This window comes from Gavialis gangeticus, unplaced genomic scaffold (assembly GCF_001723915.1).
Source record: "Gavialis gangeticus isolate Ggan-Ray unplaced genomic scaffold, GavGan_comp1, whole genome shotgun sequence".
NCBI classification, from domain to species: Eukaryota; Metazoa; Chordata; order Crocodylia; family Gavialidae; genus Gavialis; species Gavialis gangeticus.
In genome coordinates this window covers 165344968-165368715 of record NW_017729022.1, presented here as the reverse complement: position 1 = coordinate 165368715, position 23748 = coordinate 165344968, and the positions used below count along the sequence as shown (strand labels likewise).

The following is a 23748-nucleotide window of genomic DNA, read 5'->3' as shown; positions in this document are numbered from 1 at the left end:
TTACCCCTTCAGTAACTGCATCCCTTTCTTCTTTGGTATTTTTAAAGGTAAAACCTTTTAACAGACCTGATTTCATGAGGAGTCTCTTGTAAGCACTACAGTCTATGATACCCTCAGCTGCTGCTCCATTCTTCTAGGCTGCCCTTAATGCCTGGGCCAGGCACTGGAGTCTGGGTTTGCTCAGGGAACAGACCTCTGAAAAAAATGGTGCATACCTCATAATAGCTTTAAATGAGCTAGCTTGGGTACTAAAAGTATCCTACCTAAATCAGCAATGGCGTTCAACATTAACTAATTCATCTTGATGGAAACCAGGGATTTGTGGGCTGCTGCCGCAATACTATTATGGGTACCTACCTGCACACAAATGTAGCACAGTACTTGTTTATCATCTACATTACTCTGTCTGTATTTACGTGTACTCTGAGAGACCAATATACTGGTGTGGGTGGGTAGGTAAAATATTTACTATTTCATAACTTATTATATATTCATTACTATCTCTATTTCATTTGGTATGGCTTGTTTTATAAATGACTTTTTTTTTTTTTGCAGGAACCAAGATAATTATCCAGAAAGGTTTTGTGGGGTGTCTGAGTGACATATTTTTGAAAAAAACACACAATCCATATGAAAGCTGGGAACCTTTAAATTGGCAGGATGCTGAAGAGCAAAACAATGTTTATCCGACATGGGAAGGCTGCCCCACTGTCCTCATGGAAGGAGCACATTTTCTTGGGAAAGGTAGAATGCAATATTACATAAGGAATGAAATATACTCCCAAACAGAAATTTCCACATCCTCTATATTTCAGTTGTTCTACTTTTTTTAAGGACCCTGTTGATAAGTATAAAATTACAGAGGTGTAACAAAGCATTTGGGTGCCCAGGACAGCTAGATGCATGGGAGCAGCAATGATTTTGCAGAGGCAGTTGATATTTTTCTGTCCTGTGTTCTCCGCCCTCACTTCCTCCCAGTTCGTGTCTGGGGCTGCTACCATGGTCACCCCATCCTAGTTACATCACTGCAAAATTATTTTCAGCTGGACTAAAAATTGACATCTGTTTTCACAAGGGGAATTTGTGCCCAGAAAATGAATTGTAATCAGTAAAAAGTGAAATTGTTTTAGCAGCTCATATCTTTACTTCTGGGGATTATTTTGCAGGTGCCAGTTGCACCTGAAAAAGGGGGAAGGCTCACATTCTGCTATTCAACACAAAATATCAAGCTGTATCATAGCAGTGAAGCATGCCACACTTTGCTTCCTTCTTGGGTTTTTGGTCCACCTGAAGAAGTGGCCTTACAAGGCTGAGTGACAATGTCCTTGGACATCAACTCAGCTGCTTCTAACTGAATTTCACAAATGAATGTACCATTTAGTAACTTTCTTTGCTTTTGAGTATCTGATTTTGCTTGTTTAAATGGAAAAAAAATGATTACTTTTTGTCTTTCAAGGGTTCCTGGAACTCCAATCAGATATTTTTCATGGTGGACTGGATTTCGAGATCTCATTTCAGTTTAAAACAGACCGAATGAATGGATTACTTCTGTTTGTTTACAACACAGAAGGACCAGATTACCTTGCTGTATGTTTAGACATCAATTTTTACAAATAATTGTTACAGCAATTGGTATATTTTATGAGATGCTCCTTCTAAAATCAGTATCATTATCCAAAGGCCCTTGTGCATGTGTGTGTTTGTGTTTTCAAACAATATGTTATTATTTTTCTCTTTTCCAAATCCTGTCAATACAACACTTTAAAATGTAGAGACAAAAGACCCCACCAAGTATATGATTTCAGGACCAAGAAGTGAAAGTAAAGGTATATTACATACATATAGTTTTAAATGAGGGAAAGCATCAACATGACTGACACTTTTTGTACTGAACCATTCTGACATACATAACATGAATACCGTAGAGCCTTGATTCTTCTCATGGGCAGGTTCTTGACCCCTCTTCAAAGACAAGGCTTTGCAGTGTATCCTGGTGTATATACCACCTCAGCAAACACCTGTGCAGGACTATGGAGATGTACCACCTGTTTACTGAAGGCTTTATGTCAAAGGGCTCTGCTTTTGAAATCCGTGCTTCACCTGATCAGACAAAAGCTGTGCCTTTTGAGGTAAATCTGCAGTGGTTTGTTTTTTTTAATTTGGCAAACTGAATCCTCCTAATACGAAAAATCTGGATTCTACTGTGTATATTTTTCCTTATGTATCCATTTTTTATTAACTTCTCGGGCCAACATGTTGTTAATCTTTCAGAATTTCTTCTGTGATCATAATCCATCCCTGCTCACATTCAGCTTTAATTGTGATCCTACCTTTTGCATGACTTACATCCAGAACAGATGGCTTTGCCCAATCTGTGTGTTCCTCTGCATCTGTCTGCTTTCTTCCCAACCCCTGCTTTAAATAGACACAATGCTGAAAATGCATTACATTTCAGTGCTGGAAATCAGACTAATTTTATTCTGTTGCACCAACCCAATATTTACTATTGCAATACTTGCTAGGGTTCAGGAGCATGGCCTCACCGCATTAAAAGCTGTACAAACTAAGACCCAGTCCTGCAAATGCTTATATATGGGTAAAATAATGGGGTCAATGGTACAGCTTGCATGAGTACACTATGCATAATGACAAGTATGTAAGGTTTGGGGCCATAGAGGTGTGCTTGACTGAGAAGTATGTTTTCTTGTATCAAAGAAAATATTATTTTGTTGTCCTTAATGTTTACTCTGTCTAGCATTATAAGGCAGTTATTATATTTAGTCTGAGCTTTTAACTCCTCTATATATATTTAACAATTTTCTACTTCCATCTTTAATTGTTTAAACTCATGTCATACACCAGAAAATAGTAACAAAACCATGATGTATTGATTCTAAGATAGTTGTAATTTCTGACTGACAAGTAAACTGGAATGTAGTTATTTCTAACATTGGAATTACAAGCAATTTTGGGATACTATGATTGGTTCTGATCATTTTTATGGGTTACAGCCATATTTTCCTGTTTAAAAAAAAAATCTTCCCTGGTTGTGTGGAAGACTTGTAAAAAGAGGAGAAAAATGACCTTCTGACTACAGAGGGGAAACAGTACAAAAACAAGCTAAACAAAATGTAAAAAGTAAGCTAACCAAATAATTTTTCACTTTAATCTTGATTTTTAGTTTTAGTCAGGTTAGGTATAAATAGTCAGGTGGTTATTAATGCACACAAAAAGTATGATTAAATACTTTTTTAGCATCCTTCCTGGCTCCAATCAAACATTTCCATCTAACCTCATTCTGACCTCAATAACATTATATTCCTAAGGCTGTGGAGGGTTACATAGAGAAATGCATTTTCCAGGTCCTTGCTGTTCATGCACATAATGAGGATGACAGGAGGTTTCTCTGAATATTTACTTTCACAAAAAAAGAAGATTTTAGAGAGTAGAAATTAAGTGCATAGCATGCTGTGTATGCGCTGTTGTGCCTTTGTCAGGATGTTGATTCAAGATAAGCTTCCATTGGTGAAAAGGCTGAGAAGTTGGAGCAATTTGCTTTGGTACCATTTTGCAGACTCATTCTTTTGGTATTCTTTGAATCATTACTTCACACTTTGCAAACCTGGCCCTTTTTCTTTTAAATGTAGCCCCTGTCACTGTGTATTACCATTTATTATAATATGTTATTTACTACAAGCAGCTGCATCTTTCTTTCTAAACAAACCCTAATAGGTGGAACAATACAATCATTAAAAAGAGGTAATATTGAAGTCTCATTGAAGAATGATATGTGGCAGATGTATGACTACTGTACATATATTCTCTTCTCCTTTTTTCTCTTGGAAGAGTCAAAATGGCACGAACATAAAACAGGGGTTATGAGATGGTGAGTGAAAATTCATGTTTCTTCTCTCAGGAGAGAATTTTAATATGGATGCAGGAGAAAAAGAGTGCTATGGGCTCTATGCAGGCTTTGTATGACTTTGACTTGGCAAAATCAGTATCTTCTCCCAATGCATTTTCAGTACTGAAGAGGGAACTCTTAAAATGGATATGTGCCACTGTATCTTATTGGCAATGGATTTCTTCTCCCTGGTGTTGAGATTCCTCTTCCTTTGTCTTTGGAATTCAAGTAGAGAAATTTGAGAGTAAGGGCTCCATGCCAAATGGCTGGGGAGTAGAACTGGGTCAGTCAGTTTGAATCAAACCATTACCACTAGTGTATGCCACATAGGTCACATTGACCTCTTTGGGGAATACAATGCATTTTAACGTAAGCAAGGAACTGCATGCTTATCTCTTCTTTGTCTGAAAGCCACTGAGCTCTGGGCATGATGGCCACTGTGTCCGGATGAGCATGCATGCATGATTTGTGGCATCTTAAACCTGTCTGAGGTGCTGCAAACCAGACACAGTGCATGCACACCCATTTGCTGCACTGCTAATTAGCAGCATGGTGGGATTTTTTGCTACCAGGAGAAAAAATGTGTGCTCCTGCATGTGCACACTCATTGGGACATGCCCAATGTATCCAAAGTGGAATATCTCCAATAAATTTTCACTTTTCAGAAGTTATCAGCAACCCAGAAGTGATCACTCTGGAAGTCCATCACAGAACTGATCTTCTTGCTTTGGGAAGCTTTATAACAGACCTGTTCATCTCCGAAGTCAACACCAAATCTTTTGTTCCAGACAGGGCAAGGGCTCAGGATTGTTACAGCTGTTTTCTTTCTATATTGATATTAATTCTTATTGAACCCTCTATTTCCAGGTTGATTACAAAATGAAAAAAGATAAGGATGACTGTGTTTTTTGGGTATCTATATTAGACAAGACTGTTGTTGAATGGCAGGTCTACCCACAGATATTGATTCAGTCTCTGATCCAACTCCTATTATATGTACTTGGATCAGATCTCTGTACACCATAGTCATATACTTTATTCAGGGTGAATGTCACTTCATCTGATAGTATGATGGTTGACTACATGAATACCATGATATCCTTTTAAAATCCTGATGTATAGCAGGAAAACATCTATTACGAAAGTGTTTTCTCTAAATTGAATTCTTAATACAGGCAACCCAATATTTATCTAGGCTTTGATATAAAAAATTCTTGGCTGCTTATAGCAGTGGTTCCCAACCTTTTTTATACTGCAGACCTGCACATGAGTGGGGTGGGGCGCACAGAGCCAACTGCCTTCCTCCCAGGGCTGCCTGGCCACCCAGCTTTACCCCTGTACGTGACTACTGGCAGTGGAAGCTGTTTCCCCGGGCGGACAGATGAGGGTCCAGGCAGGGGGCTCACTCCACAACCGGGCAGTCAATCCTTCACATCCCAGTACCTGACTGTCACCAGGTGGTTGGGAACCTCTGACTTGCAGGGTTGTTGGTTGTAGCTGGGTTTGTCTAAGGACATAGGTAGACAAGGTTCTTTGGGTAGATGTGAGATCTTTTGTTAGGCTAACTAAATAATTGGAAAAAATGTTCTTTCCAAGCTTTCAGGAACAAACACACTTCTTCAGGCACAGGGAGGGTCTCTTGACTACTTGTTGCACTCAAAGCAGGGAAGCTTCTCCTTCATCTTTATTAAGGTCTACCTTGCAGGAATCTCAGCTTGACATCTACCAGGACAACTGTGTATATGACATGTCTTCATGCCCCATTGTCCACCAGCAAAGAACCCACTCTTGGCTGAGGACCCCCCCATCTCCACCCCTTTGAAATTCTTCAGAATGCTTTAAACACTGTCTCATTCTGAAGATGATGTCACTCAAGGCCATTACATTGGGTAGAAAAGTGAGTGAGCTTCAGGCAATTATGACGAAGCTCACATAAAATGCTTTATACAGGTGAAGCAGTACAAAGGCTGCATCTGAAATTCATTTCTAAGTGAACGGAATTTTATCTAAACCGATCAAACTGCCTGTTTTCTTCCCAGGGCCACTCACAGTAACAGGAGAACAGAAATTGCACATATTTGATATACCCAGGACTTTGTTCTACTCCTTTGGGAGGACTAAACAGTTCAGACTGCCTTCCTGTTTATGTCTAGTCACTGGTGGGCATTCTACAAGACAGACCATCTCTTCACAAAACATATTGACATGGATATCTCTGTGCTAGAGCACAAACAGCATTCCTGCTCCAAGAATATATAGTGGCAGCATGGAGTAATCCACTGACCTTTGTCAAGCACTGTATGCTGGACTTGGATGTTAGGACAGATGTCAGATTTGGGAGACCACTGATATTCAGCTGATGTTGCTGAAACTCTTTATCTTCACTATCCTTAGAGGATGTTGCTTGCCAGTCACCTAGAGCTTGATTCACATAGATGCATGCACAAAATAAGAATGGTGACTTATCCTACCAGAGTTAAGGTTTTTCAAGCTGCTGTTGTTACTGTGAATCCATTGATCTGATTTTCACCCTACATTTTAGAGTTCATAGCTACCAAAGACTTTCTATTGTGAGAGGACTGAGGAAAATCTCTGGACCCAAAGGCCTAGCTATAACCCCCTTCCCCCACAAAGTAAGACTTTTTGGTGAATGTGTAGCCTCTGGTGGGATCCACACTGATGACAACATCTTGAAGAACAAAGGTAGCAGTCCCCTATATGTCTGGGGCTACTATTACTAAAATACAATCCAAATATAAATATTGTAATGTGGTATCATTGGCATTCTCAGTGTCTGAAAAAGTATAATGTCAGCTTGTCAATAAAGATGCTAAAAATGTATACTTAATTTATCATTCTTATTTCACTTAATAAGATTTTGGCATGGAAACTGAAATGTCTTTTCTGTGAGCTTATCCAATTTTTTCCCCCAACTTCCTTATTTAAAATTTCCAGTATTCTGTACTAACCAGTTTGGAATCTGAAAAATACTAGTCAGTATGTCCCTGCCAATTAGGATAAAGAATTTGTCTGCAAAGCATATGGAAACTTTACTTCCACAATGAAAATTTAGGAAAAATGTATTCCTATTAGAAAATTGACGCGTTAATCTCAAACAGCACATACAGAAACAATTATCTTACTTGGATTTACAACAATAAGGATGAAATATGGAATCAATATATAATGTAGAAATTTGAAATTGAGTTCGCCAGCCAATTAAAGGGAACTTAATCAGCTCTGACACTTCATTTCCTCATTGTCTTGTCACATTCTTCCAAAAAATTAAATGGATAGAAGAAATGGTGTTTTCTCATTTTCAAAAAAAAAGTCAAACAGAAACTGTAATAGTTTAACTTGTCTTTTTTCCTCTTTATTTGGTTATACTAGTGTTGATGCTGAAGTCCTGGATAGGTTGAGAGGGAAAAAAACCCCAAGAAATACCTTGATACACATCATATTGTGTCATTAGAAGATATGAATTTATTTACTAGAGTTGCTATATCCTCTGCTAACTAGTGTGCAGTCCAACTACCTGAAGGAAAAAATGTTTATGTACCCTTCATTCAACTGAATTTCTTTAAACATCTGAGACATGTTGACCTTTTTCTCTTCTCTGTCTGCAGTTCTTGTTTAAATCTTTCCTTTTTATTTTAAAATACAGACTGAGCTGAAGAGTGGAATATTGAGCTTCTTGCTAAAAACTGGTGTTGTCGTTACACAAGTGAATCTCTGGCTAGGGCTGTCTTACTGTGATGGAAAGTGGAAGAAAGTAATTGTTAAAAAGGAAGGCTCAGTAGTTTCAGCAAACATGAATCACTTGAAAGAGCAAGTGTTGGAGCCCCATGCTCAGCAGCTGGAAGTGAATTCTCCAGTCTACATAGGAGGAATTCCATCTGAATTAGAGGATTCCTATAAAGATCTGGGGCTGCAGCAAGGTAAGTAACTTCAAAGAAAACTTCTGTGTGCTAAGAACTGGTACCATTTTTTCCATAAATGGGTGCCTTCACTCTGAGTCAAACAGATATGCAGTGAGACCGTCTTAAACTTCCCCCTTTTAAAGTTTAATTTAACATTCTTTTGACCCAGGAACTTATCTGCCTGTGGTGCAAAACTACAAACAATGACAAGCTATTACTAGGTTGAGATTCTTTCGAATAAAATTTGCAGCTGTCTCAGGTAGGTGGTGTCAGACTCCAGACTGGACAGAACGTGCTCTTGTGGGAAGAATAAGATTGATGCTTTAAATCATTATTTGTGGTCTTGGTTTTTCTTTTTTAAGGTTTCCCACCATGCAGTTATAGCACAACTGGGACCTGATCTCCAGTCCCAAAATTTTATGTCCTGGTATGAATGTCTGGCATGGCAGGAGGCACAAATTTTGGGATCAGGGAACAAATCCCATCATGCCATTAAGTGAATATGTGCCAAGGATCTTAGATTTTGTCTAATCTGGTCTGTCTGAGATGACAGCCTCTTGATTGGCATATCATTTGCTCCTAGTGAGCAGTATTAGATTTGATTGAGATTGGCCTGTCTGTACCCTTTTTGTAAGCTGGACACTTAAAGAGGAAGGAGCTATATATAATTTCTCTTCCACCCCAACTCTTGTGTTATCCAGAAAACCATACTATCTATCACACAATATTCTGGGTAGGAAAAATGTTCCACCCATGTAGGAACTAAATGTAGATTTGATCTTTATCTTATATGAAAATAAACTTTTAATTTAAATATTATAGGTATTAGAAAAACATGGTATACGATTTGTAGAAGACCACTCCCATTTCTTTAGATCGTTAAAATTCCCCAACTCTAGTGATATCAGCTTAAGCAGTTAAAATCAAAAGAGCTGAATCAGAGAAGTAATAAACATTTACTTGTAGGATGTACATGCAGAAGTGTAAGAAATGCCTTTAGGAGAGAACCAGCTTAGACTGATTTTTCACAAGACTCCACTGACAAAAGTCCCCTCCAGGATCTGGAGTGACAATATGCTCAGCCAATGAAATGCAAGACAGATGCATTAAATCACTGGCATGCTATCATAGAGCAGGATGCTGTTACATGTAGTGACTGCTGCGAGCTGATTAATCCTTTCCCAGCAAGGCTGAAGAAAGCAGAGTTTTCATTGAATGCAACATTCTGAATGTCAGATGTTCTGGGTTGACCAGCTGTGATTGGCACAGGGCCATGAAGAGTGGAGACAAGGGTGTGTTTAACCAACTTTTGAATTCCTCCAATTCTGGAACAGAAATAATTGCTATTGTAAACAGAACAGCACAGAGTTGTTATATTTTATATCCTGCTGTTCATGGTCCCCAGCCAAAGATCAGCTAAATGCAAAATGTCTGCAGTATGGTCATAAACTTGACCCTGTGATATTTGGCCTCCTTTTGGTTTATGAGTCCTGTTATGAAGCTCTTGCTGTTCACAGTTTCCTTTTGGATATTGGTAAACAAATGACAATTAGTAGATTAATAATGAAGTTTTCAGTGTTGGTATTTAGCACTTGAACTTTACAGATGGTTTCAATACATGTGTTGATATTGAATATAGGTAGTCAAATAAATCTGATTAGTTTTTACATTCACAGCTGTAGGAGGCTTAAAATCAATCAAAAGCACTGCAATTCTTAGATTGTTCATATTTTGGGGGGGCGGGCAGGAAAGGTGGGGACAAACCAAACCAAAATATTCTTCGTATCCTGTTAATAGTGCATGTTACCAGCTGCACTAGATGGCACAGCTCCAGAGTTGATACACACACACTGCCTTCAGGACAGGGATCTATGAATTCTAGGGCCAAAAGTCGGTGTCTAAAGTATATATGTTAAAGCTCTCACTAACCTCAGCTGGGAATCGCAGATGCTCAGTAATAAAGCCATTTCCTTAGGTTTCTAGATGTATATATATGAGCAACTTTTGGCACCCACATTTAAATTTTTTAACTTAAATGCATATTGTAAACTTATATCTAACCTTATTCAGTTCTCAGATGAAGCCTTTTAATTTTTTTCAGTGTGAGCCAATAAAATGATGATTGTGTTGAGCAGCATTAAGCAGAAAGGAAATAAGACTAGAAAGGAGCATAACTACACAGTGTGTTAGGCATACATCTTAGGTATAGGAAAATTATGTATTTTCATAAAGCAGGAGTGGGTAGGGGGTATATGGTGGGAGATGTAAGTTTTGGAGGTTTTGCATAAATGGTAGCCAGAACCTAGGACTGCTCTCTCTAAAGTTATTGCCCTCATGAATCTGTCAACCACGAATCTTGTATTCATTCTTGCACATGGCATAGCTTCAATGGGAGGGTTGGGGGAGAAAGACCCCATATCAGCCTAGTCCAGGGGCAGGCAGAGTCTGGCCCATGGGCCAGATTCACCCAGTAGTGGACACTATTTCTCAGCAGCCCCTGCCTGCATGGCTGGGGCTGGTTTCCATGGAGACCTCAGTCACAGCTGCGCTGTAATAGCATACGGCTTGGGTTGCAATGAAGACTGGCCCCAGCCTCACTGGCAGGGCATATGGCAGGGCAGGGCAGGGCAAGGGACTGCTCTGGAGCCACTGGGATCTTGTAATAGTAGCAGCTTGGTCAGGGCCAGGGCAGAGCCACAATCTGCAGCCTGCATGCTCTGGACAGGGGTGCGCAGGCAGTGCATCGTGACTCTGCCCTGGGTCCTTGCAATAGTGACAGCATCGTCTGAGCCAGGGCAGAGCCACAATCTGCTGCCTGCTCATCCCTGCCTAAAGCATGCAGATTGCAGCTTTGCCCTGGCCCCAACCAAGCTGTCCCCGCTGCCAAGCTGCTCCCAGCGGCTCTAGAACAGTCCCCTACCCTGCCCTGCCATGCAGCCTGGCAGTATGGCTACGGCTGGTCTCCATGGCAACCCCAGCCTTGCTGTCACAGTGCAGCTGCAGCTGGGGGCTCCACGGAGACCAGCCCCAGCCATGCAGGCACGGGCTGCTGAGAAATGGAGTCCGTCTGCCAGCTGGATCCACTATTTTGCCCGCTCCGAGCCTAGCCTTATAACTTTGTGATTAGGGTATGCTCTAGAGAGGTAAGAGCAATTATTTGGAACCCCTGCAGTTGAAGAGAGCACTGAATTGCAGTCTTCTGCTTCCTAGATGAGTGCTCTTGCAACTGGATTATTTTAAAGGTAGTTATGTATGTATGCACTTATTTATTCTATTTATATGCCACCCTTCCCAACAGAGGCACAGGGTGGTTTACAATAAAAGAACAGAATTCCTATATAATAAAGGGCTTATTATTATTCTTATATTATTCTTATATAATAATGAAGGCAGCAGTGGCATGGGGTGTTGGCAGAGGGGGATGGAGGGGATGGCAGGGCAAGCTTCTGCCCCCTTCCTCCCCCTTGCTTCTGGGAGGCGATGGTGGCATGGGATGATGGGTGGCAGTGCTCCACCCCCACCCCGCCACTCTCCCTGTTATTCCTGACAGGCAATTTGCAGAATTTGCAGAATGCTTCAGAATGGCAGTTTCACTCTAAAGACCATTGATGGACAGGAAAGCCACCCTAGAAGTCTCAAGAATGGTGTCCTGAAAGGCTCAGTACTTTTCTCCATTGCTTTTCAATGTGTACATTGTTGACCTACCTGATACCCAGTCCAGGAAGTATGGCTGTACCAATAACCTGGCTCTTACCAAATCAAGCAACCAATGGGAAGCCATTTAATTCACTTTGACATCAGACATGAACACCCTTGCCAATTACTTCCATAAATGTTGTCTTTGGCTCAGCCTTGTTAAAACAGTCCAACAGCCTTCCACCTAAATAACCAAGCAAAGAAAGAAGTAAAAGTCAAGATTGGAGTCTGGACGCTTGAATATAGTCACATCATCATGTATCTAGGAGTCAAGTTGGACTGGACCCTTACCTACTGCCAGCATCTTGAAGGGGTCCAGGGTAAGATTAATAGCAGAGGAGCTCTTATCTGTCACCTTGCTGGAACTACCTGGGGTGCAAGTTTCCAAATACTTTGCACCTCCATTTTGCCACTTGTGAATGCTCCTTCTCAGTACTGTGTACCAGTATGTGGCTGGAACATGCATACTAAGTTACTGGATTCCAGCTTCAACAGCATCATGAGGACCATTACTGGATGCCTTATGCCAAATCCAATTGACTGCTTACTCTCAGGCATCCCTTGCTTCTCACCTCCTACATCCAGAATACATGCTTTTACCCTGGCTCTAGGCCTCAAAGCCCAAGATTCAAACCTTTCTTTGCACTCCAGCCTAGTAGCTGCAAGCCAGAAAACAAACTACCACCTGAAGTCTCAGAACCCATTCCCCACTCAGGCCAATAAGCTCACTAAATCTGCAGATGGCATGTCACCTATAGCATGGACCTCACACCACTGGAGCAGCCAACATGCTGTACAAGAACTACAGCTAAAGAACTTCATCCCCAACATCAGCTTCCACCCTTACGGCTGGAAGCTGCCTCTCAGGACCTGGACTGTTCTTAACCATCTCAGAACAGGAGCTGGATGGTCTAAATCGAGCATGCACCCTTCAGGCCTCTCCAACAACATTGGTTGCAGCTGTGGTGCTCAAACTCAGGCAGCTGATCACATCACTCATGAATGCCCCTACAGCCTTCCTTTGGGTGTCCAAGGTCTTTTTGATATTGACCATTGTACCTGTTGCTGGTTTTCTGGTCCCCATGCTTCCAACGTATGAGTATGGTGATATAAGCTGCTGCTGCTGCTGCTGCTGCTGCTTCTATTTCTCCTTCTTCTCCTCCTTCTTCTTTCTCTTCCTGTTCATCACTAAAATCGACAATTAGGAGAAGTACCTATACTCCTTTTAATTTAAATGTTTTTTCAGCAACTTGGGGCAGGTAGAATAAATCCACTTACATGCCTAATATGTAGGATAGGATCTAGCCTCCATGTAAACTTTACTGGTAAAAATGTGAGTGCCTATGGATTTTCAGGTTGGGTAAAGAATTTGTGGATAGTTTTCTGGGACACAGGCAGAATAGGTTCTTTTGTGGATCTGGGTCTATAGTCTTTACTATAATATAATCACTCATCATTGTATCATATGCAGATTACAATACTATTTCGCATTGCTGAGGTGCATTTTCTTTGTATATTAAATCACAGCAAATTGTATGGCTCCCATAATGCCTTTTCTGTGAATATCAACTTTAATAATGTAGGTAATGAGAAATATTTCTAATATTCAAGCCACTTAAAATCCTGATGTTATAGTTCTATAATATGTTTTCAAATACAGTATAATGTATATTCCAGTTAAAATAATATCTGTTATGCTTTTGCTTTCTAGATTCTTTAGTACATTTGCTATCCCTAAACCTTCTGTAACTCAAGGAATTGTGGGTGCATTGAGAAAGTAAAAATGAGCAGGGAATTGCAGGGGGCTGGACCCCCAATCTCAACATAAATTTTAGGCACTTATTTTATCAAAATGGTTTTGAACATAGGGACATATGAGACAAAACAAAAGTTTTTTTCCTGCATGATGGAATGCTTAATAATCCAGGTAGGAATCAAGTAATCACTACAATTGGAATTAAACAATGAAACATTAGGGAGTCCTGTCCATTTTAGCATGTAAAAAGAAGGGGGGGAAATCATTTCTCCAACATAAATTGAAAGTTAATATTTACACCGAATTCTTCTTATCACAAAAAATGTGGCATTGCAAGAAACAAAAATGATTCTTAATTAATGACTGAAGCCCTTTATGTGATACTAATCCCTTACTATTTGCTAGGTTTCGGTGGTTGCATGAAGGATGTTAAATTTACACGAGGTGCTGTCGTTAACTTGGCATCTGTGTCCAGCAGTGCTGTCAGAGTCAATCTGGATGGATGCCTATCAACTGACAGTGTTGTTAACTGCAAGGGAAATGACTCCATCCTAGTGTACCGAGGAAAAGAGCAGAGTGTTTATGAGAGTGGTCTACAACCATTTACGGGTAACTCGTTGGTTCCTTAAATGAAATAGTACATTTTTATTTCATTCTGCATTAATGTGTTCTCATGTTCAGTCTGTCTCTCTCTCTCTCTCTCTCACACTTGCTTGCTCCCCCTCTACCCGTCACACCCTTGAAGAATACCTATACAGAGTGGTTGCCTCAAATGAGGTTGGATCAGTGTCTAGTGCTTGGAGTCGTGGTCGTACAAGAGAATCAGGTAACATGGTTTTTAGATTTGTATATTTCTATTTTTCATTATCTTATGTTAGGCCAGAGAAAATCCCACCATAAGAATTCTGATTGAAGAATATGAATTGTGCAATATTTTTAATGGGAACCAAAAATTCTTGTTGTTTTGGATGAATACCATATCAGTATTATGTTATAGCTATAAAATGAGCAAGTAGTCACTTTTTCTCAATCTATTTCCAGGTGGTATTTTTAGATTATGTACAACTGTATGAGGGCAAGTAATTTGAAAGGGTTGTATTGCATGCACATATATGCATATCAGCTACATAACCAATCTATGCTGATATATGCAGACTGAAACTTCCAGTCAAATTTCACAAGTCTGCTAGAAATGAGGCATCTAATAATAGTTAAAATGAAAGGCTAGACAATTCATGAAAAGTGTTACCAAGCAGGAATGTAGTATGTGGTTGCATATTTATCTTCACACATATTTGTCCATCCAGAAAATTAACTTTTTACTGTTTTGCAAAGACAGTTTGGAGTACCTTATCTTCTATGTTCTGTGTTTTTTTATACCTTGCTGTGCAAGTGACTTTCTAAAGATACTTCACAGTGTGGACATTTACATGTGCAATTAAGTCAAAGCAATAAACTCCAGTGTATATCACAATGAATTTATTTCTCCTGGGCACACTGTTTGAATATGCACCCGGGACTGCAGCAGGTGAGCCGGGTTGGAGCAGCCGTGGCTGGCAGGAGGCCTGTAGGGGCAGCCTGCCAGCCTGGGGCTGCTCTAACCTGACTCAATGTGCTGCAGAGGGGCTGGCTGGGGTATGAGGGAGCTCCAGTGCAGGACTAGCTGGCAGGCAGCTCCCACACTGAAGCACCTTCATGTCCCAGCCAGCCCTGGCAGCTTACACATGTTGCTGTGAAGTAAAAAAATTTGCAGCAGGATAGCACCTGTGGCTGTGGATAGCACTAGTATTTACAAGTACTACCCTTTGCTGGAGTTTTTTAGTTCCCCCAACCTAATAGCACTGCATGTGTAGACATGAGACATTTACTGCAAAGCTAATTAGTTAACTTCACAGTAAACGTCTGGTGTAGATGTGCCCAATGTGAAGTAGCTTGTCCATCTACGTCTGTCACTATGTATTGAATCCAAATACCATTCCAGTCATGGAGTGAATTCTTCGGCTGCAAGATATTTATTCAAGAAGCCTTTTCCCCTAGGATCTCCCCAATTACACTATGACTTTCTTCTTTAAAAAAAAAGAAAAGAAAGAAAAGAAAAACTTTGTTATTGCAAAACCACTTTGAACATGTCCACAAGAATACATATCTGACTTGCAAATATATTGCTTATACCGCTTATTGTCACCAGCTTATCTGCCATCCAAAAGACGGCAAATATAGCCATATTTTTATATTAATTATCTGACCACAGTAAGTTATACCATAAATTTATATTTACAATCTGACCACAACACTGAGCAGCCACATACTCCCAAGGGTTGGAGAATAATTGCACTATTTAATTATTTTTGAGTCAGTTTTGTTGTGTCCCTTATGAGAAGACCATCTGCTATATAGTATCTTACCTTGCCCTGTGCTACATTTCAGAACTAATAAAATCAATATATTACTGTAGTAACCTGAAGCATTCCTGGAGTATTACATTGTTACTTTTCACAGGAACCGTATTTACTCGAACAGTTTTACACTTAGCATTCTAATTCCTCTCCCTTCACAAAGGGTTGCATTTATTTAATGAGTCCAAATAATAAAGTTAAAAAAAAGAGATGATATTTGATGTAAGGGAAACCGAAGTGATCTTCATCAACAGGGCTCAGGAGTCCACATGCATTTACAGGAAACTCATCATCCATCATCCTGCCATAGTGTTCCTTGGGCCTTTCCTCTGCATCCCTTGTGCAGTCATCTGTGATGAAGTTGTTACTGGCTAGACCTTTACTTGGTATAGCAATATCTAATAAATAGTTAAAGGTTATGGGAAAATGGGATGATTTTTTTTTATTAGGGGCTCTATGTGTATATGATCGTGGGTTTCCAATTCTTTTAAACATCTTCATTTTCTTTTTATTCCCTTTTTATCATCTGAAGTGATCAAAACCAAAGGCTTCTGTAAAAGGCTGTGGAAAGCATAGTTTTCTTTCAGATGCTTTTTATGGAGTTGCTAATCTATTGACAAATACTTCAAATAGTTTGAAATGCTTGAATTTTAGATATCAAATTATATGTAAAGACACCATGAACACATTTGTGTTATTTTGTGGCCAATGTAACCAAGAGATAAAATTGTAAAACCCCTGTCTAAAACAAGGCTAATTATTTTGCTTTGTTCAGTTACATTATTATATTGCCTGAACTTGTTAGGTGCAAACAATCCACCTCTTCTCTTTATGGGTGATGTTTAAACACACTTGAAATGTTAAATGTTTTGGGAAAATCTGAACCAGACAAGTAAGAATGTTATGTAGATGGAGTTTTGATGGTTTTGAAATATAGCTTAAACTGAATGGCTCAAGATGTGCAGTCATATTAAATCAATGCTGAAAAGTTACAACTCTAATAAATTGTATTTATGCTAATGGCTGAGTCTGATTTACTGCAGCCATTAAAAGTGAAGAATAGGGGCAATAGTCTTCTCAGAACTGCCATTTTCTCTATTTTCTATTTTATCCTTCCACAGTCCCACAAAATGTGCCAACTCCCTCAAGAGTTCACAGCATAAATGGTTACAGCATTGAGGTGACCTGGGACAAACCTGCGGGGATCAGAGGTGTAATTGAGAAGTACATTCTGAAAGCATATGAAGAGGATGGTCCCAATGTACCCATCATCAGAGCTGAGTTTGCAGACACTAGTAGGCTCACAGGTAAATGTTACTATTAGTTTTAAGGCACATATAGTAAAAAAAAATAATAATTATACCTTCTGTCAACCTGGAAAAAATATTGGTATTATATCTATCTATGTGTGTAAACAGCTTATGGAGGGTGTATAGTGTTTGTTTATAAAGTATTTACATATGTACACCATTACTTACACACTATGTGTGGGTAAGACTCTGTGTGTGTGTGTGTGTGTGTGTGTGTGTGTGTGTGTGTGTGTAAACAAACTTACTGATTAACTTCAAGGGCAATAGAATTGCATTATAGCCTGAAAGCTGAAAGGTAGTTTACATACATTCATTTTTTCTCATTTTGTTGCAACTGAAAGCCCTGTTACTTATTAATTTAAGGTGGTTCCCAGAGCTCTTAACCCCTGGATGGTCCACACATTAACACCTGAAACTAAGTTTAAGCACACATTAGGTGGCTTAAAGTTACACCACTCCAAGGCAGGTTATTTAACTTGCTTTCCATTAATGTGTGGCCATGCACCTTAGATGAGCTGCCCAAATTTCAGTCCTCCAGCATCCTAGTATGCAGTATCCCTTCTCCCACCCTCTTCTGTGTGGACAAACTTTCCACCCTTTGATCTATATTGCCCAAGGGGTGGTTCTGGCACCAAGCCAACTCCCCCTGCTGCCCCCAGTCTGCAACCTTCCCACCATCAGGGGTGCAATCATGTCTAAACAGCCTGCAAAGCACATGCCAGCTAGCCAGGTTACGGGGCACAAATGGCTCCAGGAATGGGGTCTAGTGAGGGTGGAGAGAAACAAAGTAGGGAGGCCATATCAGGTCTCCACAAGCTGTGGCTTTCTTCCCAGGACAGGGGCAGTAGCTCCCCCAAAATTGCCTTCCCTCACTGTTCCCACCTCTCAGCTAGCCCTGGATACACAGTCAGTACCCCCTAGTTGCAAATCCCAATTTATTAAAACATGCAACCTTCCTTATTTAATTCCTCTTTATTGCTTTTTCTTTTTCTTCATTTTTACTTCTTTTTATTTTATCCTTAAGTGGCTGTGTTCCCTCATTTCCTCACCTTTTCTCTACCCCCATTTCCTTTCCACTTCCCATTTCATTACCTGCTCCCATCCCATTAACTCTCTACCTCCCAGCTTCATGTTCTCAGCTCCCCAAACCATCTCTCACAAACCCCTACCAAGACCAGGGTTAAAAGCCTGTCCTGGCTCACTAGCCCTGCAATGGCAACTCAGAGCTGTAACTCTTAGGGTCCTGCTCACCTGACTTATAGTGGCAAGTCATAGATGTGCGGGTGGATGGCAGTCAGAGAAGGCTTTTAGGTGTAAAGTGTGACTGCTCCAGATGTGAGCTAGCATGAACACCTATCAATATTTGAGCAGCTCAAAGTGTAGTGTGTAACAAGGCCCTGAGTTATTCTCTGCTGTTTGACTATTCTTAATGTTTTTCTTTCTCTCCTTTCTTCTTAACCCAGTTCATTTAGGACATGATTCTGTAAGGTGCAGAAAATTGTGCCCATCAGGCACTTTAAGTAAGCAAGTAACTATCTTGTTTTTAGTGAAACTAATTACGTGTTTAAATTTAAGCATGTACTTTGGTGGACTGGGCTAGAGTGCTCAGTGTTTTGCATGGTTTTTTTGCAAATGGCAGAAACAGATTTCCAATTGCAGCTGGAACCTGTAGTATCTCTTCATCTATCAGAGAGTGCTCTGCTGGGTAGGATGTTTTTTAGGGGCCTGGGCTGTGCTCAGCAGACTTTAGGAGAGGTCTGGTTTTGGAGTAGAGAAAAACTTTGAAATCATTTCTTGTTAATAATGATAACTGAAGACTTCAGAATGCCTTCCCTATTGAGACCTGTTGGTGCTGGCTCATTGCTCTTCCTTTTGCCAATAGAATCCCTTCTGTATTTGGATATACCTTTTCATTGAGCTGCTAGATTTTCTTCTTTGTGCTTGGTTTCAAAGTTGTGGCTTCTTGTGTGAACCTATTTCTTTGCTGGCAGTGTCATGAGAACATGATATGGCCTATGATGGCGCAGGCAGGCAATGGTAAAAAATTAAATTTTCATGATACCAAAATGTAACCAATGGGATTTGTTTATACATTCCCCAAAGTTAATTATATAATTCATCACAATTTTTTAAAAATGAGACACATAATGCTCAAAGCTGAAAGCTTGGTTTGGCTCTGCTGCGGGCAATATAGCATAATCTCAGGAAGCATCTTAACCCTTGGGCAGTATATTACTGCTGCTTTTCTCAAGCCCAATATGTGCTCTGTGTATTTATACATATGTATGTTTTGTGTAGTGTGTTTGCTGTTATGTACATCTGTCAGAGACAACGTGTGCATATTAAACGTTTCTAAGCTAAGCTCCTGTGGTTAGTTATGAGTGGAAGGTTGATAATCATTGTGGCTTATTCATTATTGATTTTATAACACTATTGGCAGAAATTTGTTTGTTCAAGGTATAAAGTAGTCTCAAATCTATCAGCAGAAATCAAGGGGCACTCATAAATTATTCAAAACACTTAAAAAGGGCTAGATAAGTTAGATAATCTATGCACAGGGAATAATTTGACCAGCACTAAAAATAACATGGGTTGATTTGTTGTCCTCATGCCACTTTAATTGTGTGCCAGATATAAAAGAGACTTACCTCATGATGGACAGGGAAAAATTATTATGACCTGTAGGATGTAGAAGGAAATAGGAATGACTTTGTATTTCATGGGAAATGTTCAACAGCATAAGGAATTAAAAAAAAAATATCATAGTATAAAGATCTCTATATAGATCCTTTGTTCCTAGGAAATGCATCTATGAGAAGCTATTAGCCGAGGAATTCTACTTTCACTTCTTTTGTCCTTTATAATAGGTAACTGCTGATTACAAAAGAAAAAAAATACCATTCAGACAACTGTCCCTAATGCACTAATAATGTCATTTCACTCTTTCAAGTCTTAACAAAAATGTTCCTTCCAAGATTAACTTGGCATTGATGGTAGTTCAGAGGGGAGTTAAGGTAAAATGACACTCCAGTAAAGGGGCTGAGCTCAGGGAGTGTTTACAGTCTTCCAAGTATGGAAAGAAGCATAGTAAACTGGTCAGGGTGCTGTCTTAGGACTCAGGCATAAGCTCAATTCCTTGCTTTGCCGCAGACTACTTGCATGAGCTTCAGTAGTACATCATTCACTGTCCCTGTACCTATGTTCCTTATGTTAAAACAGAGTAAGATGATATGAGTGTTGTGATAAATACATTATAGACTGTGAAGGGCTCAGATTCCATATAAAGTAGTTTAGACTGATAGATGTTTGACACCCGTGATGGGGTGAAGGGAATGTAGGTTTCTGATTTCTATTCCCCTCAATGGGAGAGTGAGGGGTATTCCAGTACATAGTATGGCATAGTGAGGTACAGTTCCTCCCATTATTTCACTTGAGTGGTGTCTGTGTACTGCCCCACTGGAAGGCCATATACTTAGAACATAACCGAGCTATGTCAGGGTCTTTTCTTTTTTTGGCCTTTTAAAATCCCTAATCTTGCAGTTGTTTTTCCTTCTGGCTGCCTTAGCAGGTTGATTGCAATACAACTTACACAGCTGGGCAGGTCTGCAGGTGGCTGGAAATGTGTTAGACAGGTGGCCACCTTCTAATGTGTGAGTTAATATGGAGGAGATACAAAGTCTCACAGGGCCTGTGACTTTTCTAGCTGTTAACATAGGTGACCTCAGATAGCAACTAGCCATAAGTGCAGGTTTCACTGAAGCACAACTGCACATGCTCCTGGCATGGTAGGTTCACTTTAGTTGCAAATTTTTTCTTTTTTAATGTTTAAATGAATGAATAAATAAATATATGTAATCTTAAAGAGACAATAACAACATAAAACTTCAGAGCGAAATAATGTTGTTGCTGGCCAGATTGTTAAAATGTAGTTTTAAAATCAAATTCGTTCCCACCAATTTATATTCATTGTTTGTTGGGTTTTTTGCATGTCATTTACCATGGATAGTGAGGCTAAATTTATTGTTTTCCCTCCTGTCCAGATCAGTTTTGGTTTTTTGGTTCTCATGGGGTAGACAGTACTTTTACTGAGGTTGACAACACTAGTGGGGGATGCTAACCTTTTACAGGATCCTATTTTTATTGAAAATATTGATCTATTTTATCAGCAGTATAGTACACAATGTTAAGACCTAGCTGAGTTAAAACATTTATCTACGACTCCAAAGGCACAAATGCAAGTATAGCTCCAAATTCATGCTGAATGACACACCTGGATGAACCAATGGAAAATAGGTACCTGGTCCCTTAGGGTGGAGAGTCAAAGGCAGCTGGATATGATGATAGCTATCTCACTCCCTTATGTATTTCTAGCTACAGAAACTGATGAGTCTTAGACCCACTCTACACAGGCAGGCAGAGGCACGATGGGATCTAACGTGTGATCCACATGTGTGTGGCATGGCAGGAAGCATGATTGTGTACACCACAAATTAGATCCCATCATACCTTATTGACAGTGCAGGGGGAGCCAGTGTGGGGGTAGGAAGAGGCAAGTTGCCATGGCTGGAAGCCCCTCAGTAGACTGGCTTCCAGTCATGGGGGCACCCCATGTAGCCCTGGCGCTGCGGGATCATGGCTGCCACAATACCCCAGGCTTGGGGGTATGTGAAGCCAGAGTTGACAGCTGTGCCTGTGCATGATGCACCTCTCCCCCCTGGCTTGCCACAAGGGAGACCCTGTTACTCATCCTAATTAAAGCTGGATAACAACTAGCTATAAAGTTAGTACACATTTTTGAAGTCTAATTTTATACTTGGTTGGAGCTTTCTATGGCGTGATAGCTACTTTGCACATGTCACTGGTCTTAAGGTAATTGTACAATTAACCAGTTAATTGAAGACCCTCTCTACGTTGAAGTGAAACCCCTTCACTTCAATGTAGAGAGGGCCTTAAGCCTACTGTGTCAGCCAGACTTAGGAGGACTTTTGCCCTTTTTTCATAACATGTAATACTATCAGCATAGAAATAAAATGAAGGGCATGTTTAGAGGAGTTTGCAGCTTTAACATGTTTCCATGCAATTAGGCACTATGATGCCACTCCATGGTGCCACTCCAGGGCAGGATTATCTCTGATATGCACAACCCAACTCCTGTTCTATTAACATGTAGCCACTCCCCACAGATATGCCACTCAAAGTGAAGTGCTCCAGTATCCCAGGATGCAGTGGCCCCTCCATCACCCTCCTGTTCTGTGGGCCCTTACACCTCTGGCTGCTTAGTGGAGCAGCCCAGGTACTAGAGCCTCGGCTTTTCTATTTCCCCCAGCCTCTAGCCCCACAATCCAGGCTCGGTGGCCCAAGGCACCTTCCCTCACCAGTGTTGAGCCTGCCTGGACTGGCTACCACGGTTGAACCCTATGCCCTCTCCTGCCAAGTCCTGGGGAGCAGAGAATAATCACAGAGAAGTAGGGCTGGAAGGGACCTCCCTGCTTACCAGGCCTCTAGTGGCAAGTCACAGCTGTGAAAGTGGGTGCTGCCGGGTGTGACTGCTCCAAACTCCAAGCTAGCACTAAGATGATCAACATTGGTGCAGCTCAAAGCATACTGTGTAACAAGACCCCTATACTCCATTCTATATGCTGGAAAACTGATCTATCAGGAAAAAGAATGCAGGGGGTAGCGTACCTCATTCATTGAAAAACAATAACTTGAGACTGATCAGCACCAGGTTGTTTTTCAAGGCAGATAGATGATCTGATGATTTAAACTTCTGATTGAAGAGATATTGCAATATTGTGTTGAATTGCAGGGGGATTCTGTAGTAAAAGCAATTAAATGTTTAAGGCTTCATTTGGTATTGCCTCTGGAGCCATTTTTGCTACTTCAAGAGAAGGGGCCATGTACGTTCCAAAAGAATATTCTGGGCTCAAAACTGTCTCTGCCAACAGAATTATTGCCATTAGAAGTGATGTTAGAGGGAGGCCAAGTGTATAGCTAGGTTTAACCACCAAGTTTAAAAAACATAATAGTTGCTCATCAGACAATCTGACTTAAGTGTGCATTTAGGTCTGAAGTACTGGAAGTCCTTACTTCCTGTCTTATCTGAAATCCCTCCTCTTAAAGGTCAACTTGCTGGAACGCAGTTACAGTGGCTGTTCAGTATTCAGTTGCCTCTTACCTGTGTCATATGCCATGTCTGTGCTACCTCCCTGCTAAGCCTGGGAAATAAGAAAGAGAGAATCTCTGCCCATTTGCTCTTGTTGATGTAATGCTCTAGGCAGGTGGCTCTCAACTTTTTAGATGCAAGGTTCCCCTCCATGATTTTTCTGAATTTGGCCATACTCCATCAAAAAAAAAATGATTACAGTGTATACCTACATGTGCACTGCAGCACTTCTAAGAGCATCTCATGGAATGCCATGGCAGTGCTGTTGAGAATTATTGCTCTTCACTTCAATGTTATTACTTTCTAAAACCAGTTATTACCTTGCTGAATATTATAGTGGAAACAGAAGTCATTCCCACAGGTTTAGGCTCCCTGTACAAATGCAAAATAATGGAGGAAGTAAGTTGGTGGAGATTTTGCTTTATAAATACTCTTGTAGCTGAACACATGACAGCACTGTTATCTTCTCCAGTGTTCATATGACCCCCAATTTGGCTTGCCAAATCTGAGTGTAATTAACTGTTCTGTTATTCCTAAAAATCAGCTGTGTAGTTGCTTCTGGAGACCTCTTCATTGGCATTATTTTAATGAAAGTGAAAG

The 23748-nt window shown here is 40.3% G+C and overlaps 1 protein-coding gene across 1 annotated transcript in view; it reads left to right on the top strand.

The window, feature by feature from the left end:
• The window catches only part of USH2A (usherin), a 756200-nt gene that overhangs the window by 288265 nt on the left and 444187 nt on the right, over positions 1 to 23748 (top strand). Inside the window, exons 24-29 of the mRNA XM_019516454.1 lie at positions 556 to 744; positions 1457 to 1587; positions 7569 to 7842; positions 13682 to 13885; positions 14022 to 14102; positions 16794 to 16979. Of these exons, the coding sequence (XP_019371999.1) occupies positions 556 to 744; positions 1457 to 1587; positions 7569 to 7842; positions 13682 to 13885; positions 14022 to 14102; positions 16794 to 16979 (1065 nt within the window). The remainder of the gene's footprint in view (positions 1 to 555; positions 745 to 1456; positions 1588 to 7568; positions 7843 to 13681; positions 13886 to 14021; positions 14103 to 16793; positions 16980 to 23748) is intronic.